General features: G+C 33.8%; 2 protein-coding genes across 5 annotated transcripts; both read right to left on the bottom strand.

Moving 5' to 3' along the window:
- Positions 1 to 329: 329 nt before the first annotated feature.
- Positions 330 to 6,527, bottom strand: LOC135642419 (ubiquitin-like protein ATG12). 3 transcript variants are annotated; one of them, XM_065158555.1, is made up of 6 exons: positions 6,218 to 6,248; positions 6,013 to 6,071; positions 4,764 to 4,860; positions 3,753 to 3,821; positions 3,599 to 3,661; positions 330 to 688 (listed from the first exon to the last, which is right to left on the bottom strand). In XM_065158555.1, exons 3-6 carry the CDS (start codon positions 4,836 to 4,838, stop codon positions 629 to 631), a joined length of 267 nt encoding a protein of 88 aa, XP_065014627.1. In that variant the 5' UTR covers positions 4,839 to 4,860; positions 6,013 to 6,071; positions 6,218 to 6,248; the 3' UTR covers positions 330 to 628. The 3 variants fall into 3 exon arrangements, with proteins under 3 accessions (XP_065014627.1, XP_065014626.1, XP_065014628.1); XM_065158556.1 differs by having other exon boundaries at positions 487 to 688; positions 4,764 to 4,795; positions 6,218 to 6,389; XM_065158554.1 differs by lacking the exon at positions 4,764 to 4,860 and having other exon boundaries at positions 6,218 to 6,527.
- Positions 6,528 to 7,398: 871 nt separating this feature from the next.
- Positions 7,399 to 15,568, bottom strand: LOC103991469 (protein disulfide isomerase-like 2-3). 2 transcript variants are annotated; one of them, XM_009410947.3, is made up of 9 exons: positions 15,357 to 15,568; positions 15,099 to 15,257; positions 14,148 to 14,261; positions 12,182 to 12,339; positions 10,450 to 10,549; positions 9,045 to 9,224; positions 8,821 to 8,966; positions 7,865 to 8,011; positions 7,399 to 7,749 (listed from the first exon to the last, which is right to left on the bottom strand). In XM_009410947.3, exons 1-9 carry the CDS (start codon positions 15,471 to 15,473, stop codon positions 7,575 to 7,577), a joined length of 1,296 nt encoding a protein of 431 aa, XP_009409222.1. In that variant the 5' UTR covers positions 15,474 to 15,568; the 3' UTR covers positions 7,399 to 7,574. The 2 variants fall into 2 exon arrangements, with proteins under 2 accessions (XP_009409222.1, XP_009409223.1); XM_009410948.3 differs by having other exon boundaries at positions 9,045 to 9,221; positions 15,357 to 15,567.
- Between the last annotated feature and the right edge of the window lie 671 nt (positions 15,569 to 16,239).

Below are 16,239 nucleotides of genomic sequence, written 5' to 3' on the forward strand. Positions count from 1 at the left end.
AGGTTGAACGGTTATAACATTGCCGCCAATTTGAATTGAGACGACTCACCTTTACCAGAGCCGCCCTTGTATAAGACGCTTCATGGAATTCCATTGTGTTAGTTCCAAAAAATTCCTCATCGCAAAATTGAATCATTAATTATTGGCGGCTTTTATATATCTATATAACCTTTAAAAGAGTGGAAATAACGTTTTTATTTCTCTAAAATTTACCATGGCATTATATATACACACAATTGTATTATATCCCTCTAAAATTACGAACAAGTCTTACAGAGTTTCCTCATCAAGCATTTTCGATAGAATCAAATGTTTTTCACAAAAAGCCCTTCAAATACCTGAATGTTTCACAGTGCAGCTAATTAATATCAATAACCTTTAAGACTACACGATACAGCAAATTGTTGCCAGTGATGGCTTTTTAACAATAATGAAGACCATCCCAAGCTTGTAATTGTTAATATAACAAATTTACAAAGACATTCAGAAGCTTGAGACCCGAAGATCCATTTTTTCTGTCCACAAATAACAAAAGTTGAGACCAAAAAACAACCTAGATTTGACAATAAAATATTGACTTTTCATACATTCGATGCTAAAGATCTTATGAAATAGCAGCATCTCTTTCTCAGCCCCATGCCATGGAAGAAGCATAGTTAACGACCAGCTTACCATCAAATCCAAAGTTCTGCAATCCCAAAGAATATACAATGCATGCTACCATTATAAACTATGCAATTATACATAAACATGCAAAACAATTGTAGGCATCAAAAACATAATAAGTCTGAATTCTAAGCTCCAAGTTATATTTTATTCAAACTATCTTCAACATAGATCTCCAAGTTATATTTTATTTGCTGACTATATTATTTTTATTAACAGTAGTTTACTTAGGATAAATTCTAAGCTCAAGTTAAGGAACAAACATTACAAATTTAGCAGTTAAATTTAATATTAAGACTGAATACATAAAATGCAATTTAAGCAACATTACCAAAAGAACTAAAATTGTAACTAAGACGGATGGAAAAGAAATTAACGTAAATACTAATTTTAGGTATTATGGATCCATACATAAGAGAATAAAATAATTAAAATATTATTGATAGAGTACAACAAGGTGGTTAAAGTGGGGAGAGAGATGTTGAAAGCATTGTGTGATCACTATATGCCCTTAGATTAAAAGAAAAACTATAAGATTATAATGTTGAATAGTTAGAATATACAAAAAGTTGGGACTAAATAGAAACTATATAATGTTAGTACAAGAGGCAGAGGGGACTAAAAAGGCTGCATTTAGGAATGCATTTGCATTTTTAATGTGTTGTTAAAGAAAGGGGTTTGAGTGAATGAACAGTTTTATAATGCTCAAAGTGTTTGGTAAAGAATAGATGAAAATTATTTTTTTAAATGTGCTTTGACCCAAGTGTTGTTTGATAAAATTGTATTTCAAAAGTCCATTAAATATTTTATGACAAATTCACCCTTCTAATATTTGTAATATTTATTTAAAAATAAATATATTTTTTTATTTAAATTAATAAGTAAATAAAATATATAAATAAATAAATGTAATCTTATAAAAAATTTCATATGGCCTAAATATATAAGAAATAAAAATATAATCATATAAATACATATAAAATAATCTTTGAAAGTAAAATAAAATTTCACCTTATAAAAATTATAAATCATCTTGGTTTATTACCACATCATCTTTGACTTATAATGTTAGTTAATGTCATAGGGAACTTTAAAAATTTAGAAAATTATATTAGCATCCCGCAAATACTAAAATGCTAGTGCTACCGTGAGATAGCATCAACATTTGAGCATTTCCAATGTATCATCCAGGCTAAGTACGATTTGAAAATAATTAACCAAACATCAATCACATTTGAAATGTATTCTCAAAAACACCTAAATATCTTAATAGAAACCATAAATAAAGATTTAAATATGCTAAACTTAACTAGACATATGACTTTTTACATATCTCAATAGCAACAAAAGATCCATATAGTCGACCCTAAATAGTTAGAACTTACGGCTTTATTATTATTGTTAGAATTTACAAAAGTTAGTATAGAGATGAGAATGTTGTGGTGAATATAAATGATCACTAAACATGACAAAAATTAGAAATATTTTCATTCATCAATAATTAAGTGTGGCCCTTGATAAATGATAATACAAGGAAAATATATCTAAGAGAATATGGACTTCAAAGTAGACCTATTAGATGATGTGATTAGATAAGATGCGTGGATCAAAATTTTGTGAGATAAGAGGGGATAGAGAAAACTTTCTTAGAAACAATAAAAAGATATTCAAATGTGTTTGATTTAATTAGGAATATTGCCTGACGTATATCAATCGTAAAACCATGTAATTGAACCCATATAGTTGGGATGTTATCTTCATAACATACGACGTTTTCATTTCAATTATTTTTGCTTTTCATTATGTGATCAAAGATGAGTCAAGCCTCATAGATTTAAGTAGTGTCAAGTGTGAATCTTCTCATTCTTAAGTATTTTTCTTTCTTTTTTTTGAATTTTCTTCCTTAACCTGAGTTTCTAAATTAAGAATATTTAGTCTCATACTGTTTGAGTTAGATTCTTATTTTCAAACCTATTTTATGTATAGGCCGAATTGGAAGTGTCCTTAAGCCACTAAGAACCAATCTTTGAAAGGTTTAGCACATTTTTAAATAGGATTTCACTCAGAGGTTTAGCCGTTTTGGAAAAATTATGATCAATTTAAAGAAAGAAGGTAACATTTGCTCTCCCAGGTCCTCTTCTCTCTCTTTTTATTTTTCTTGTACTCTAGAACCCTAAACAATTTGCTAAAGCATCAGTGCCACACTACTATGGAATGCCACAATACCATCTAGTGTCTACACTGGTGTTGCAGTACTATAGAGTATAGAGTACTCATCAAGAACATTTCGGCAGCTTCCTTCATAGTTGTTCAGACTAGTTTAAGCCCTAAAATTCACTACTAACAGCCCTACGTTTGCTTAGGTTTTCATTCTAAAACATCCCAAGCAACATAATTGTTGTGATAGCTCCTGTTCAGAAGCATGCTTGATACATTGCCTTAAAATATAATCCAACACCCTCCTAATCCCAGTCTTGATGCTTTCACAATCTGTAATTCTAGTAGGAGCATCTCCGTTAACACTGTTTCCATATTTTGTCCTGCCACAGGTTGGTATTAAAGCACCTTTCCATATTAGGCTCTTCATCATTATGTACATGATATAAGAGCATATTAGATCATAACTATCATTACACTGTTATATTGGTATATCATTAGATGTATCCATATTTAAAATTTAATGTATTAAACCAGTATTTGAACCATCAATTTGTACCTCGTGATAAAAGTTCACTTCATCGAGTCAACATTAGCAGAGGTGATACAACTTACAATAGCTATGGCACAGACATAAGATACAATATAACATAAGCACATAGAAATTCAATCAGAAGTTAAATTAGTGGCATTGCAAGTTTTGTTTGCACAAAATTCTGAAATAATTTAATATAAACAGAGGTGAATCAACAAGATTAGAAGGCAAAAAACTTACATTGTAGAGATCAATCACCAATTCATCAGGGTTTGGAGAGAAGGCGCTGTTGATATAAACAAACTGTTCCAGAAAAAAAACACAATCCTTAGTAACAGCAGATACAGACAAAAGGGTGAGCTGCCTAGTACTTGAAAGGATATAGACATGATACCAAAGTATCCCGATGAAGTTGCCGACGAAGAAATTCAATAACCTTTGAGAATTTGTCACTTCCAGAAATCTGCCAACAGAATAACTTAATTTGCATCAACAAGTTTCTGCCTAATTAAACAGTGCCAATACCTTCATAGGATTTCTTAATATCATCAATCAAATTTCATCTAGAAAATTAAAAAAATGAATTTAAATCAGGGTAGATGGAGAGAATGTGCTTGGACAACCTTTATTGCCCAGAATGGGGCTAAATATAATCCTAAGCCTTATTTTTCTGATATGTTTCTACCTCACCTATGATGGTTACGAAGCCTATCACCTAACTTTTATTACATCTTATGTCATACCTTTTTCTTTGCATAAGATTATCTTTTCTTTTTCTCACTATAATAACAATAATGTATTTTCCCAAGGTTTCCTCCAAAATCCCTTACTAGGAGTCAAAACATCTCCTCATATTGAAACTCTTCAAAATACTAAATGTGCATTCCTATCATGCTAAAGTTAGGAAATAACTTAGTTTCAACTGATTTCAAATGTCTGAATAGTAGCTTTTGCAAGGAATAAGAGAAACTTTCATATCAGAAAATTAATAATTTAAGGGCTTTAAAGATGAGAATAATGATAAACTTTATTCCATTTGCAACCAGAAAAAGAAAAGCACACATATCTCTCAACTTGATCTCATTCAAGAATGTTGACTAAATTAAAAGGGAAAGTACGAATGTGATTTACCTCTCTACAGAGCCTCTTTGTAAGAACACAATATGATGCAATAAGGGTTTTTTTTTTGCCTAATACTACGTTAAATGATCAACATTTATATGTTTTATCACCAAAATCAATAAAGTAGAAATCTAGAACAAACAGTATTTAGCTTTTAGTTAAAACTTGCATTAATTCAGTTCACATTTCTCACACCAGAATTTCCTCCATTTTTGTCTAAACCAATGGAAGTTTTACATAGTTTTCTTATATTCAAAAACTCATAAAGGACAATGACAAGTACCTGGAATATGTTTTTGGATAAAACTCCCAGCTCTGTGATGTAGCAAGGAAGCAAATAGGTCATTGTCTTGATCATAATCCAAACGATTCACATCATTCTGGCAGTTGCTTTAAAAAAATTTTAAAATGATAACTTATCTCATTATTTAGGTAACATGTTTTTCATACCATATTAAAATCGATATTCATCACTAGCAATTGAATGTTGATGCATAAAATCTCCACTAGCCCAGCCAGGTCATAGATGCTGCATTTTCCATTTTAATAATATCGCAAAGATTCATTAAATGACAACAAATTTCAAGCCCAAATTGAAACCAAGTAATGTCACTATGTGAAACACTGCACCTACCAAGCTATTTATACCTGTCCAACATCGGATTTGCGTCTTACCAATAGAAGCATTTAGTTTTCAGGAAATTTTCACTGGAAACTCATATGTTTTAACTGGTTCAGATTATGTATTGATGTGATACGTTTTCTGCAGTCTGATATTCAAAGACCAGCTGATGTAAATTCTCTAGTGACTTTGTTTCACCTGAGTAAAGAGGCGTTAAGCATTTCTCAATCTACGGCTAAGGCACTATGTGGGAGAAAACAAGAAGAGGAGAAGAACTAGTGATAAGTAACCTCCAGCTTGGTGAGAGGAAACGAAGACAAAAGGAAGAGAAGATTCATTGGGTACCTTTTTCCTCTCTTTGTTTTTTATCTCCATTTGTAATACTGCAAAGCATATCAACAATGCAAGAATACTATAGAAATCTGACTGAATACCAATATGAATACTGATAATGAAATGGAAATCCTGATTTAGAACTATGATATGATAGGGGATCCGTAGAATACACTATGACAACTAAATATAGGGTTAAAAATTTGTGATGAGATAAAATATAGGAGGCCTAATTTCTGGGAGAAATAGTTGGGGCATTACATCACTAGAAGCAGTAATGATAACAAATACTGCAGAAAAAGACTAGGCCTTGGATATTCTTTTCACGGAACAAATAGAGGATCGGACTCCACGAAAAGGGATGACTTGTTATGTTCATCTTCAAGTTGTATGATCACATTACATGTAAGAAGCCATAAACAATATAAAAACTGCAATGATCACAGTCCACAAAAAAAACGTAAGATACGGATTTCAAATAACAAAATCTTGATATGAATGCATAATTTCACATGCCCTCTCAAAAGAAAAGAGCTCAGAGAGGAAGAGAAAGACGGGGGAAAAAGGAAACGGGTACCTTGAACTTTGCTTGCTTGAGAATAGGAGCATCACCGGTAGCCCTCAGGTGAACGACCACTACGATCGCAAGTGCAAAGACAATTAGAAGACGGGGTCAGAGAAACCCTAATTCTAAATATGAGAAATCCGAGACGAAGCAGACGGATCGATCAGAGAGGGAGGAACTTAGGTTTTCTCCAATATCACCTCTCGTGTCCTCATACCTTTTCGTTCAGCGGTGGGTGATTCAGCCGCCATCTCTCAACACTATAGAAACGAAAAAAGTGAACAACGCCAAGAGACAAAAAGAAACGAGCGTCTTCGTGTTCGAAGAAATCGAGATTTCGCCGTGCGTTTGTGCTGCGTCGGCCCTTTGCTTTGCTTGGCAGGCGACGAGAGAAAGTAAACACCCGTGCCGGCAGCGGTCCCGTCGTCTTCAAAAAGGACGCGATGCTGCCTTCCTGTTGCCGACGTTCAGAAAACCGGAGCCGCGAGTCTCGAACCGGCTAATAGATGAACCGGTCCTGTTGGTTCTCCACACCACTTCGTCTCCGATTTTTCTTCTTCGAGTCAGCAATCTTGTCTTAAGACTCGTAGTAAATATCATCTCCGAATTGCTCTACCTTTTTTTTGTCATTTCCTTCCCTGTATAAGACGATTAAAGTGTCCTTGTTGTCAAAAAAAGATAATAGGATTTTCTAAAAAAAGTCAATTGGCAATCGGTTCTTCGCCAAACCGATTTGAGTAATAGATTGAATTAATAACAATGTTTTTAGTTTTTTTATTACTGATCAAGACACGGCAATTTTGTTAAAAAATTATTGCAACTAGTTGGAATTCCCATTAACCTTAATTATCAATTTTTATTATAGATTTTAAGATATTATAAAATAAACTATACGAGAGGAGTTTGAGTAAGAGATGGCATACCGTCCTTTTCTTTCTCATAAGATGAAAGTAAAAAAAAAAGAGACATCACACATTTAATTTTTTTTATTGGAACTACAATACCTTTTGTTGCCGGAAAGGTTTTCAACAAATAAACTTGAAACAGCATCGTTGAGCAAAGGGTCCAATCTCTCCGTCGTGAGCTTATGACTAATAAGGCCAATGAAGGACGACTTCATCTAATTGCCTAGCACATTTTCCTTTTTTCGGTTCAATGTTATCTCCTTCCATACAATCCTTTGGCAAGGAGAGATAGGCCGCTGAACGAATTGGTACGAGAACACAGGAGGAATTGGCCCCGAGCTGTCGTATCAATTAAGGGCCACAATATGGTCGAAGGACCATCTGGCAACCATATTAGATTAAATTTTCCAATCCTGCTTGCCAAAGTGTATGCATGTCTAATGGATCGATTATTCAGCCGTAGAACATCTTTTCTACTACATGAGCGATCAAATACACAGTTCAAGTTCATCATATTGATCATACTTCTCAAAAAAATTGAGCCACATGTAAAGTCTTCAAGTGATACGAGCTTGAATATTGACTCAGAGACTACCAATGTCAACATCAGAGTTCGGAAACTAAACTAGAGCACATTCCATCAAAATCCTTCTCATCTACTCTTTGCTGTTATAGCTCATCTTTAGCTGATTTATCTTCACCCATGAGCTCATCAAGAGAAAATTCATCCTCCTCGATGATCTCACCATCGTTACCATCCCATGGTTCAATTTTAACAATAGTCGGGGTGTTTTGAAGTGGCAGGTTCCCCTTTCCACCACGACCTGCTTCTTTGATGAACTCGCTGCAAATGTAATTTTGATTAGTAGTCTTTAAAAAGGTACTGTGCTACCATGGAAGTTCCAAGCGTCAAAGAATCAGAGAAAAAACAGGAAAAACTATCTCCATTTTGAACTTACATGATCTGATCATTTTCAAAGGCACTTTTGAGTGGAGCATAAATACCCTTCTTTACATTCAAAGCTACCAAAGCTGGGTAACCATAACCACCAACGCCAACATGGTTCTCAAGATCCGCCTGCTTGCCAGCAGCTGACCAAACAAAGCTGCAAGAAAAAAAAAATACAACAGTTACATTGACATAAAAATACAGTTCATAGCCTATTTTAAACAAATAATACTACAGAATTATATATATCATGCATGTTTAAGCTTGCAGTTAATACTCTGGTAATCTATTAGTTACAAGCACCACACAAATATTAAAATGACACTGAAACATTTACTTTTAGGAAACATTTACTTTTAGGCTTTGCTGGTAAACATGAGATGCCTGTTTTAATTAGTATAAAATTTGTTGTTTCAGAAACATCATTCTCATATTTCAGCAAATGGCCCTGGACCTCCACATTGAGAAAGGAGGCTTAGGGAGAAGGTATTGTTAGGATCCAATCCAATGAAACCCTCAGCTCTGAAGGAAAACTAGGTCTTGGTTTGATTAAGAACAGCTTTCTATAGGGCTATCAGAGAGATCAGAGTGGCTTGGTACAGCTTATTTGTAAGTAGGAGAGCCCCTATGTGCTCAAGTATGACAAGTTTAGTCTCTCTCTGATATTAATAGAAGGAAAAGATCCTTCCAAACTAATAGTCAATTAGAGAGAACAAAAAGTTTACCAAACCTTCTCACCCACACACAATGACACTGACTTTTGATTATTTATTTTTCTATAATATTCAGATAAATGTTTGTGGTTACTTAAGTTATTTTAGAGAGTCTTCAAAGTAATTTTTAAGCCAATTTGGAATCTAAGAAGTCTAACAAGGTTACAGATAGGTTAAGCAAGTTAATTTACTACTAGGATTCATATTTTAAAAGTTCAACCATCTTCCATAGGATTTCAAAATCAATGCTTGCCTGTAAGGACTCCTTTTGAATTTCTCAGCAATTGATAAGAGATGTTCGAGGTATTTATTTCTTCCCTCTGCCTTTGAATCCAAGATGTCAGGGAGGAAAGCTACAAAACATATAGCCGCTGAAGCACACTTATCTTCCATCACATCCTACAAAATAAAATTTATTTTCATTCCTAGATCATTTGGCTCTGGGTAAAATGAGACACAAAGATAAAAAATGCTTACCGGGCCTGTCAACTCAGACACTTCAGTAGGAGCAATATTGGCTTCCAGCTGTTCCAATCCATATGCCTCAATGGCTAAAGCAGTTCTAGCACCCTCATAAGGATAGGGGCTGCTCTTATCAAGACCAAATACCAAGATGGTTGGAAAGCCTTGTACATTGAACCTGCTCATCAAGGACTGCTAGAATTGCACGTTAGCATAAACCAGAAGTTTCATGTGTGATTACCTTTTCCTCAAGTATACACACTGTGAGTAAAATTCATATTTCTTTCATCAAATTTTAAAGCAAAAATATGCATTTTTTGCATAATCAAATAAAGCCATGTGCCTTTAACATTTAAATGTATACATAATAGCAGCTCAATGAGAATCCCCAGCATCAATGTATACATAATAGCCATAAATGACATACTAATGACACAAATCATAAAGTACTTGCATCAATGATTATGCTTAAATGAACTATGGGCGACTTAGATAGCCACAAATGGAAGATGATTGACACAAATCTTAGAACTACTGACCACAATAATTATGCTCATAGTAAAATCATTGCTTGCAAGGAAGTCCAAGTTTAAAAGTTGACATGAAAAGACAATTCCTTGAAGAATCGAGAAGATGAAGTACCATCTCAAACTATGTATTAGATCAATGATAGCCCCTATAAATTTTGCAAAAACTTGGAATCCTTGTTCTTAAGTAGCATGATACTACTGATATAACAGCCAGAGTCATTCCAAAGGGCAAATATGACCACTACAGTTGACAAGATAGGTAGCTTCAGGTTCATGTTCTAGATGATGTACTGGACTTTGATGTTGTCATCAAGGATTTAAACCTCAGTACAATACCGGTTTTGATAACCTACTAGGTTGACACAGCATAAGATACTCGGTAATATACCAACCTATACCATCCGTTATCATTGAATAAAATAATTAAAAATTAAGAATAAATTGTATTTTACTGGCATTAAGCTATATATTTCAATACCAGTATTTGATAAAACTGGTATATGCTGGTCTAAACCAACCGGTCCGGTCAAGATTTGAAACCTTTGGTTGTCATAATTGCATTTATAAAAACTACAATGATTAGTATCAAAGTTTTAATTTTCAGCAAAACACCCCTTTGCCAACAATTTGCAAATATGATATGTCATAACCTGCACGATAAAACATGTGGTCTGTGTCGATTGCTTATGCCAAAATATGCATGAGTTATGCTGGAATACCCTTAGCCTGTGTGGACCCTCATGCCCGTACCATGTTAGGATGGTGTAGTATGAAAAAATTCATTGAAAATCCTTGAAACTCAAAATTCATAATTGCTAACTGTAGAAACTTAAAATAACCTAAATGGAATTAATTGAAATAGAAGGAGGTTTACTGAAAAATTTACATACCTTTTCAGCATCACAATCAACATGGCCCAACTTAACCTTCCCCTTCAGGTTATTTGCAGCTTTCTTCCACTCTGGTGCTAGTTTTTTGCAGTGTCCACACCTAAAATAAAGAAAGCAAATAAGTTTGCTACTTAAAATTTTTAAAAAATTCATAGCTTTATAAAATTATCAAAAATGAGAATGTAGTACTAATAACCTAAATAGAATCTCGATGGAATTTAAATTAGTTTATAGACCTTCTGCTTAAGTGATTCACAAAAGATCATACGCAACTCAGCTCCTCTGGAGCTAAAACAATTTGCCCCATAGCTGTTTCACTATGTTACCCATCAATACTTCAAGAACATGAGGCTTCCAAGTGTAATTCTAATTCATCCAAATTCAGTGGACAAATAAACTTTAACTCAAATTGGAAAGCTTGATTCATAATCAATTTGATTTTGATTGATTGATTCTATTTTGATAGGATTATTGGGAAAATCAAATTTGTAGGTTCAGAAGTTTTCGCGTAAAACTAGATTAATTAATAGGAAAATTTTAGTAAAACACCAGCTTACTTCAGATTCATCACATACTAAGTTATTCCTTAGCCTTATCCAAGTTTATTCCTCACTAAGTTGTCAAATCTTAGTGTCATGATGTCTCACAAAATAGTTAACTATAGCTGTCTTGCCATGTCAATGAGTTAGTTCTCAGAAAGGGGCCTTTACAAATGCAAGATACACTAAAGCACCTAAATTTGTATCATGATGATTATTTTACTGAGGGAAGCAGAAGTTATGATCTTGCAGCTTTGCTCAGTTTTTCTATCAAATTTAACCCAATTTTCAAATATTTAGGAAAAAGAGCAAGAATTGTCTAATTTTATATGTCACATGAAATGGGTCATAGGGCTGCTATATACGATGATTTGAGGACACAGATTCTAAATAGTGCAAAATTTTCAAATTGTTCAACATTGGCATAGGCTCTTGGAGTGACACCCTTCCTCTCAGACCTCTGAAATTTTATGTCAACAATACCAAATTGTTTGTATGATCCTCAACAAACATCCAAAATACTAATTCTTTAAACATCTTTCTCTATGCAGTGGCAATGTCAATGCAACATTTACCTTAATAGTTCGAGATGTTGTAGTTTTATTAAACCATGTAGACGTACTACAAAAGTGCCTCTTGATAAACTATATACATTTTAGAAAGTCAGTAGCAATGAAGAGCATTGCCATATTTGACAGATAGTAGGAACTCTTGCAATAGGGGACAAAATGTTGAAAAGTGCCTCTACTAAATAAATTAATAACAATCAAAATTGTAAAAAGGATTATTTTCACACAGTTATATTTGCAACCTTGCTTAAATGATATTTAAAAAGCCTTCTCAGATGTTGCATTCAAGCCAAAGTATTGGCTATCTTGTGGTTTACAAAAAAAAATTGCTTAAATAAGTTTTCTTTTGTGATAATAGTTAATTTTTTTGAATTGACATGTATTTTTCAGTAAGATTATTGAACACAAAAAGAAACCCTGATAACTCGAAGAAATATTTATAAAGAACATGCTTGTTTATCTAGCTTGCATTAAACTTACTGATCGATAGCAACTAATAAGTTAAAGCAACATGACTACTTTGAACTTTGAACAATTTAAGCCCAAAAATTGGACAAACAGAAAAGAAAGACGATATATAACTCAACAATAAGATAAAGATAAGTATATCACACAGCAGCATACCATGGTGCAAAGAACTCCACAATCCACACGTCTTTACTTTTGATGACAAGCTCATCAAAGTTTTGAGAAGTCAATACAACTGAAGCACTTGGTTCAGATTTTTCACTTGAATCCCCAGATGCCTTGCCACTCAATCGTTCTTTAAGAAGTGCTTTAACCTAGCATGAGAAATAACGCCAATTTAGAAAATGTATTTAGTGCTCTCATCATAGATAGAGGATTGTAAAAGCAACCATTTACTAGTTTTGCATAATCTGCAGAAGCTCATGCATTCTCTTTTTTCACTTTTCTGCACATGATGTCTTAAAATCTAAATACAACACATCAAAAATTATATGCAACTATCTCTCCCTTTGCTCATGAGCAATGAAGTATATACTATAAACTACAAGGTACATCCATAATGTAATGAAACAGAAAACCTTATGCATCCTCTAAATCTCATTCTAGTTAGTTCAACATCAGTTCAAATTTCACTCCTTAACCAGCATAACTAGTTGACAGGAAGATTCTCTTACAAGTAGGATAGCAAAATGAACCAACAAGAGATCTTTCAGATACATCAAAATCCTTTTAAATAATTCCATTATGAACATGAATGTTTGAGAACAAAGTATAGAAACTGAATTGATCATTGTTCAGAAATGTTTCCATGACCACAAGACACTGTTGCAGAAGCAATATACAATAGAAGTTCTGGAAAATGAGAAGGAAATACAGCATTGGAAGGTAAACTATCATATCCAGGAATTTACTAACAGAAAATGGTCATTTGCTAGAATATACTAATATAGAATTATTTAATAACTAATTATATAAAATATAAATTGAAATAACTTATAAGAATAATAAAGTAATTTGTTTTTCAGTTTATATTACTGTGCTATGTTTTGGTTAGAGAAGTGAAAAATAACTTCTACTAATGACAGAACTTCAAAATTAAAATACATCATATTCATATTCTCTGGTGTATAAGAACAGCAATTTTTTCAAACTAGAAATTTTACTATGCTTCAGTTGTAAGCTAAGTTTTCATGAGGCAACTGTGTCACTTTCTATATATTCAAGCCAAGAGACAACAAACTTATCTCCTTAAGAAGATAAAGCATTGAACTGATCCATCAGAGATTGACTAAAAATAGAATTTTAAAATATAAAATCAACCCTATCAAATGCAATTCAAGCAGATACAGTCATAAGATAGATCAGGAAGATCAGGTGACTCACGCACATGGGCAGTCTGGTTTATTATGCAGAATGGTTGCAAAATGGAATATTTTCTATATATAAAAAAATGAATGTTACTGCATGTTGTTGGTCAATATAAATGATGCAACCAAATAGCAACTCTTAGGGAAAGTATGTAGACCATGCTGAGCATGTTGCTGATTTCTTTTTATTACTATTTATGTTATTGATACTAGGCCATAATATATAGGACAACATAATATTCCGTCAATCCCTTACAGCTCATTTCCTATGACTTAAGCAAAAGAAATATATAGCATCATTACTAGAATACAACTCTTAATTTAAAATTTCTTAATTATTTGTCATTTAAACTATATCATACATTTCTAGTAAACACAATTATACTTTTTTTTGGAAAACTAGATATTATTTGAAATTTTTGATATGACCCAATATAAGATAATTGAAGAAAAGTATCATGTCATTATAATAAATTCACATCAAATACATACACCAATCAGAGAACAAACAAGGAATGGGAAATGGCTGTGTTGTATAACTAGTCAAGAATATGTGAAGATACATATCATAAACAAATTTGAATGTCCATATGTGCCTTTAGATTAATGTCAATATGATAAACCACTAGAAGGGAGAAAGAATACACATTATATCTTAAATCAAGGTAAAGAAAGATCTGAATGTCTTGCTTGAAAAATTATAACATATCAGACGTATACATATTAAATTTTAAAAAGACTACTGATAAAAAAACCTGCTGGAGAGCAAACTCTGCAATAGGCTTTACATCCCGTGCTCCTTGATAATCTACTGGGGGTTTGCCAGGTGAGAATACCTTGATCGTAGGAAATCCTTTGATTCCATATTCCTATCAAAGAAAATGTGATGACCAAATTAGAGCTGAAAGAATGTTAACAATGAAGATAAAAAAAATAAAATAAAATAAAACATGGTTCTTTTGTAAAATAATTGAATTATATAACTGATATAAGAATATGTAAGTGAATAAAACATTGTCCAAAAATTTGCAAATTTAGTATGAACACCGACTGCTAAACCAAAATTAACAAACCTATACAGAGAGAATACATAGACATTTTTAGAGCAAAAAAACTATAATACAAAGTTACAAACCACCAAGATGGTTGAACCTTGGAAGGACTGAGTGATGAAAACTCTGAGCTCATCTCCATTGGCGTCATTGCAGATACGGCGACAGAAATTCTTTTGAAAATTTTGGTCGTTAATAAATTTCTAAAGAATCTGTGATTCATCTCCCTTAGTGATCCCTGTGATGTCTGCTAGGTAACGATACAAGTACCCAAACCAACATCCAGACATTTACTTCCAGATCTCGTATCTAAATATACTTTATATAATACACAAAGAGAAGGACTCCAGACCACTTTTCACCATGATATAATCAGATAAAATTGTCAATTCATCCACTAAGAATTCCGGAACTGCTTATCCAGCTAACAAGTACCCTCAGATATCAATTTCTAATCTGCTTTATACAATAAAAACATGATTACAAGGAAACCTTCAACTAAGCAAACATACCATCAAGAATACCAAGAACTCGAAAAATATATTTATTCCAAGCTCAACCAAGAAGTCGACCATGAATAGCGAGCATAATCTCAATCTCGAAATGGATATATCCTCAATGAGCACAACCATTTGGGAGAGCCATGATCTCTACCTGAGCGAGGGACTTGTGAGCATCGGCATCAAGAGCGGCGATGGTGGCGACACCTTTAAGGACGGTGGCTGCTTTCTCCCATGTTGGGGTCAGAGCTTGACAGTGGCCGCACCAGGGAGCAAAGAACTCCACCAGCACGACCCCGTTCGAGTTTAAGACCTGATCCGATCAGTCGCCTCGACATCGTTAGCTGACGAATCCAACCAACCAACACCGACAACAAAATAGCACAAAAACATGATCAACACAGAAAGAAACCTTGGATTTGAAGTTGGAGGGATTGAGTTGGACGACGGGGGAAGAGGGCGAGTATAGGGCATTCGCCGGGGCGCCGATGCAAAGGAGAGCGGAGAAGAAGAGGAGAGCAACCAACATTTTCTTTTAATTTCTAGCTATCGAAGTGCTTCGCTAATCGCGGAAACTACATATAACTCGCAAACCATAAAAGCGATCGAGAATATAAACTAAGAAACTCTTTTTCTTTTGGGTAATGGCAACAAAGATCTGAAAACAAAAGGACACGTGTATCTCCCAATGGAGATCTTACACGTGGACTACGGTGTTCGCCCGCTCTGTAACACGACAGCCGTTAATCACATCTATACACGCTTCTCAAAGTATAAGGGACGAAGATCACACGATGCGTCAAACCAGGCCGCTAATGTGAGCACCATATGTATTCGGTCCGATACGGCCCGAAGTGCTATGGTAGCAGGCTGTAAGTGAGCCCCTAACGTGACCAAGGATCGTGCCAAACAGAGGTTCTGCGACCCAATCAGCCCACCGTCGCCGCTGCTGTGGCAAATCATCCTCGCAGGGGCCCAAATAATTTGATGCTAAACATCACAGGTCTTCATTATTTATTTTATCCCAAATTTTATCTTCGAAAAATTGCTTGGGTGGTAAAGATTTTCAACGTCCAACAAGTCATATGAATTCCTCATCAATATAATCAAAGTATAAAAATTATTCCTTTATAAAATTATATTTATACACACAAGTTAGGATTTTTCTCACCATTATTAAGGTTTATTTCAAAAAAAATTCCTTCATCGAAAAAATCAGAACTCTTGTTTTGTGCTTCAATTCAAGTCTACTCAACTCTCTTCTGTCAAAAAATCGATGGCATTTGATGGTCGTG

The sequence above is a fragment of the Musa acuminata genome, chromosome BXJ3-7 (assembly GCF_036884655.1).
Source record: "Musa acuminata AAA Group cultivar baxijiao chromosome BXJ3-7, Cavendish_Baxijiao_AAA, whole genome shotgun sequence".
Classification (NCBI taxonomy): domain Eukaryota; kingdom Viridiplantae; phylum Streptophyta; class Magnoliopsida; order Zingiberales; family Musaceae; genus Musa; species Musa acuminata.

Excerpts from the sequence above, each read along its gene's own strand:
- LOC135642419 (XM_065158554.1), bottom strand. The coding sequence starts at position 6,251 with ATGGCGGCTGAATCACCCACCGCTGAACGAAAAG. Across the intron at positions 6,072-6,217 it reads ACCCACCGCTGAACGAAAAG|TGGTCGTTCACCTGAGGGCT; the intron begins GTATGAGGACAC and ends TTGCGATCGTAG. Across the intron at positions 3,822-6,012 it reads TCAAGCAAGCAAAGTTCAAG|ATTTCTGGAAGTGACAAATT; the intron begins GTACCCGTTTCC and ends TTCTGTTGGCAG.
- LOC103991469 (XM_009410947.3), bottom strand. The coding sequence starts at position 15,473 with ATGTTGGTTGCTCTCCTCTTCTTCTCCGCTCTCCTTTGCATCGGCGCC. Across the intron at positions 14,262-15,098 it reads CTCACAAGTCCCTCGCTCAG|GAATATGGAATCAAAGGATT; the intron begins GTAGAGATCATG and ends TTTCTTTGATAG. Across the intron at positions 10,550-12,181 it reads GTGGAGTTCTTTGCACCATG|GTGTGGACACTGCAAAAAAC; the intron begins GTATGCTGCTGT and ends TCTTTATTTTAG.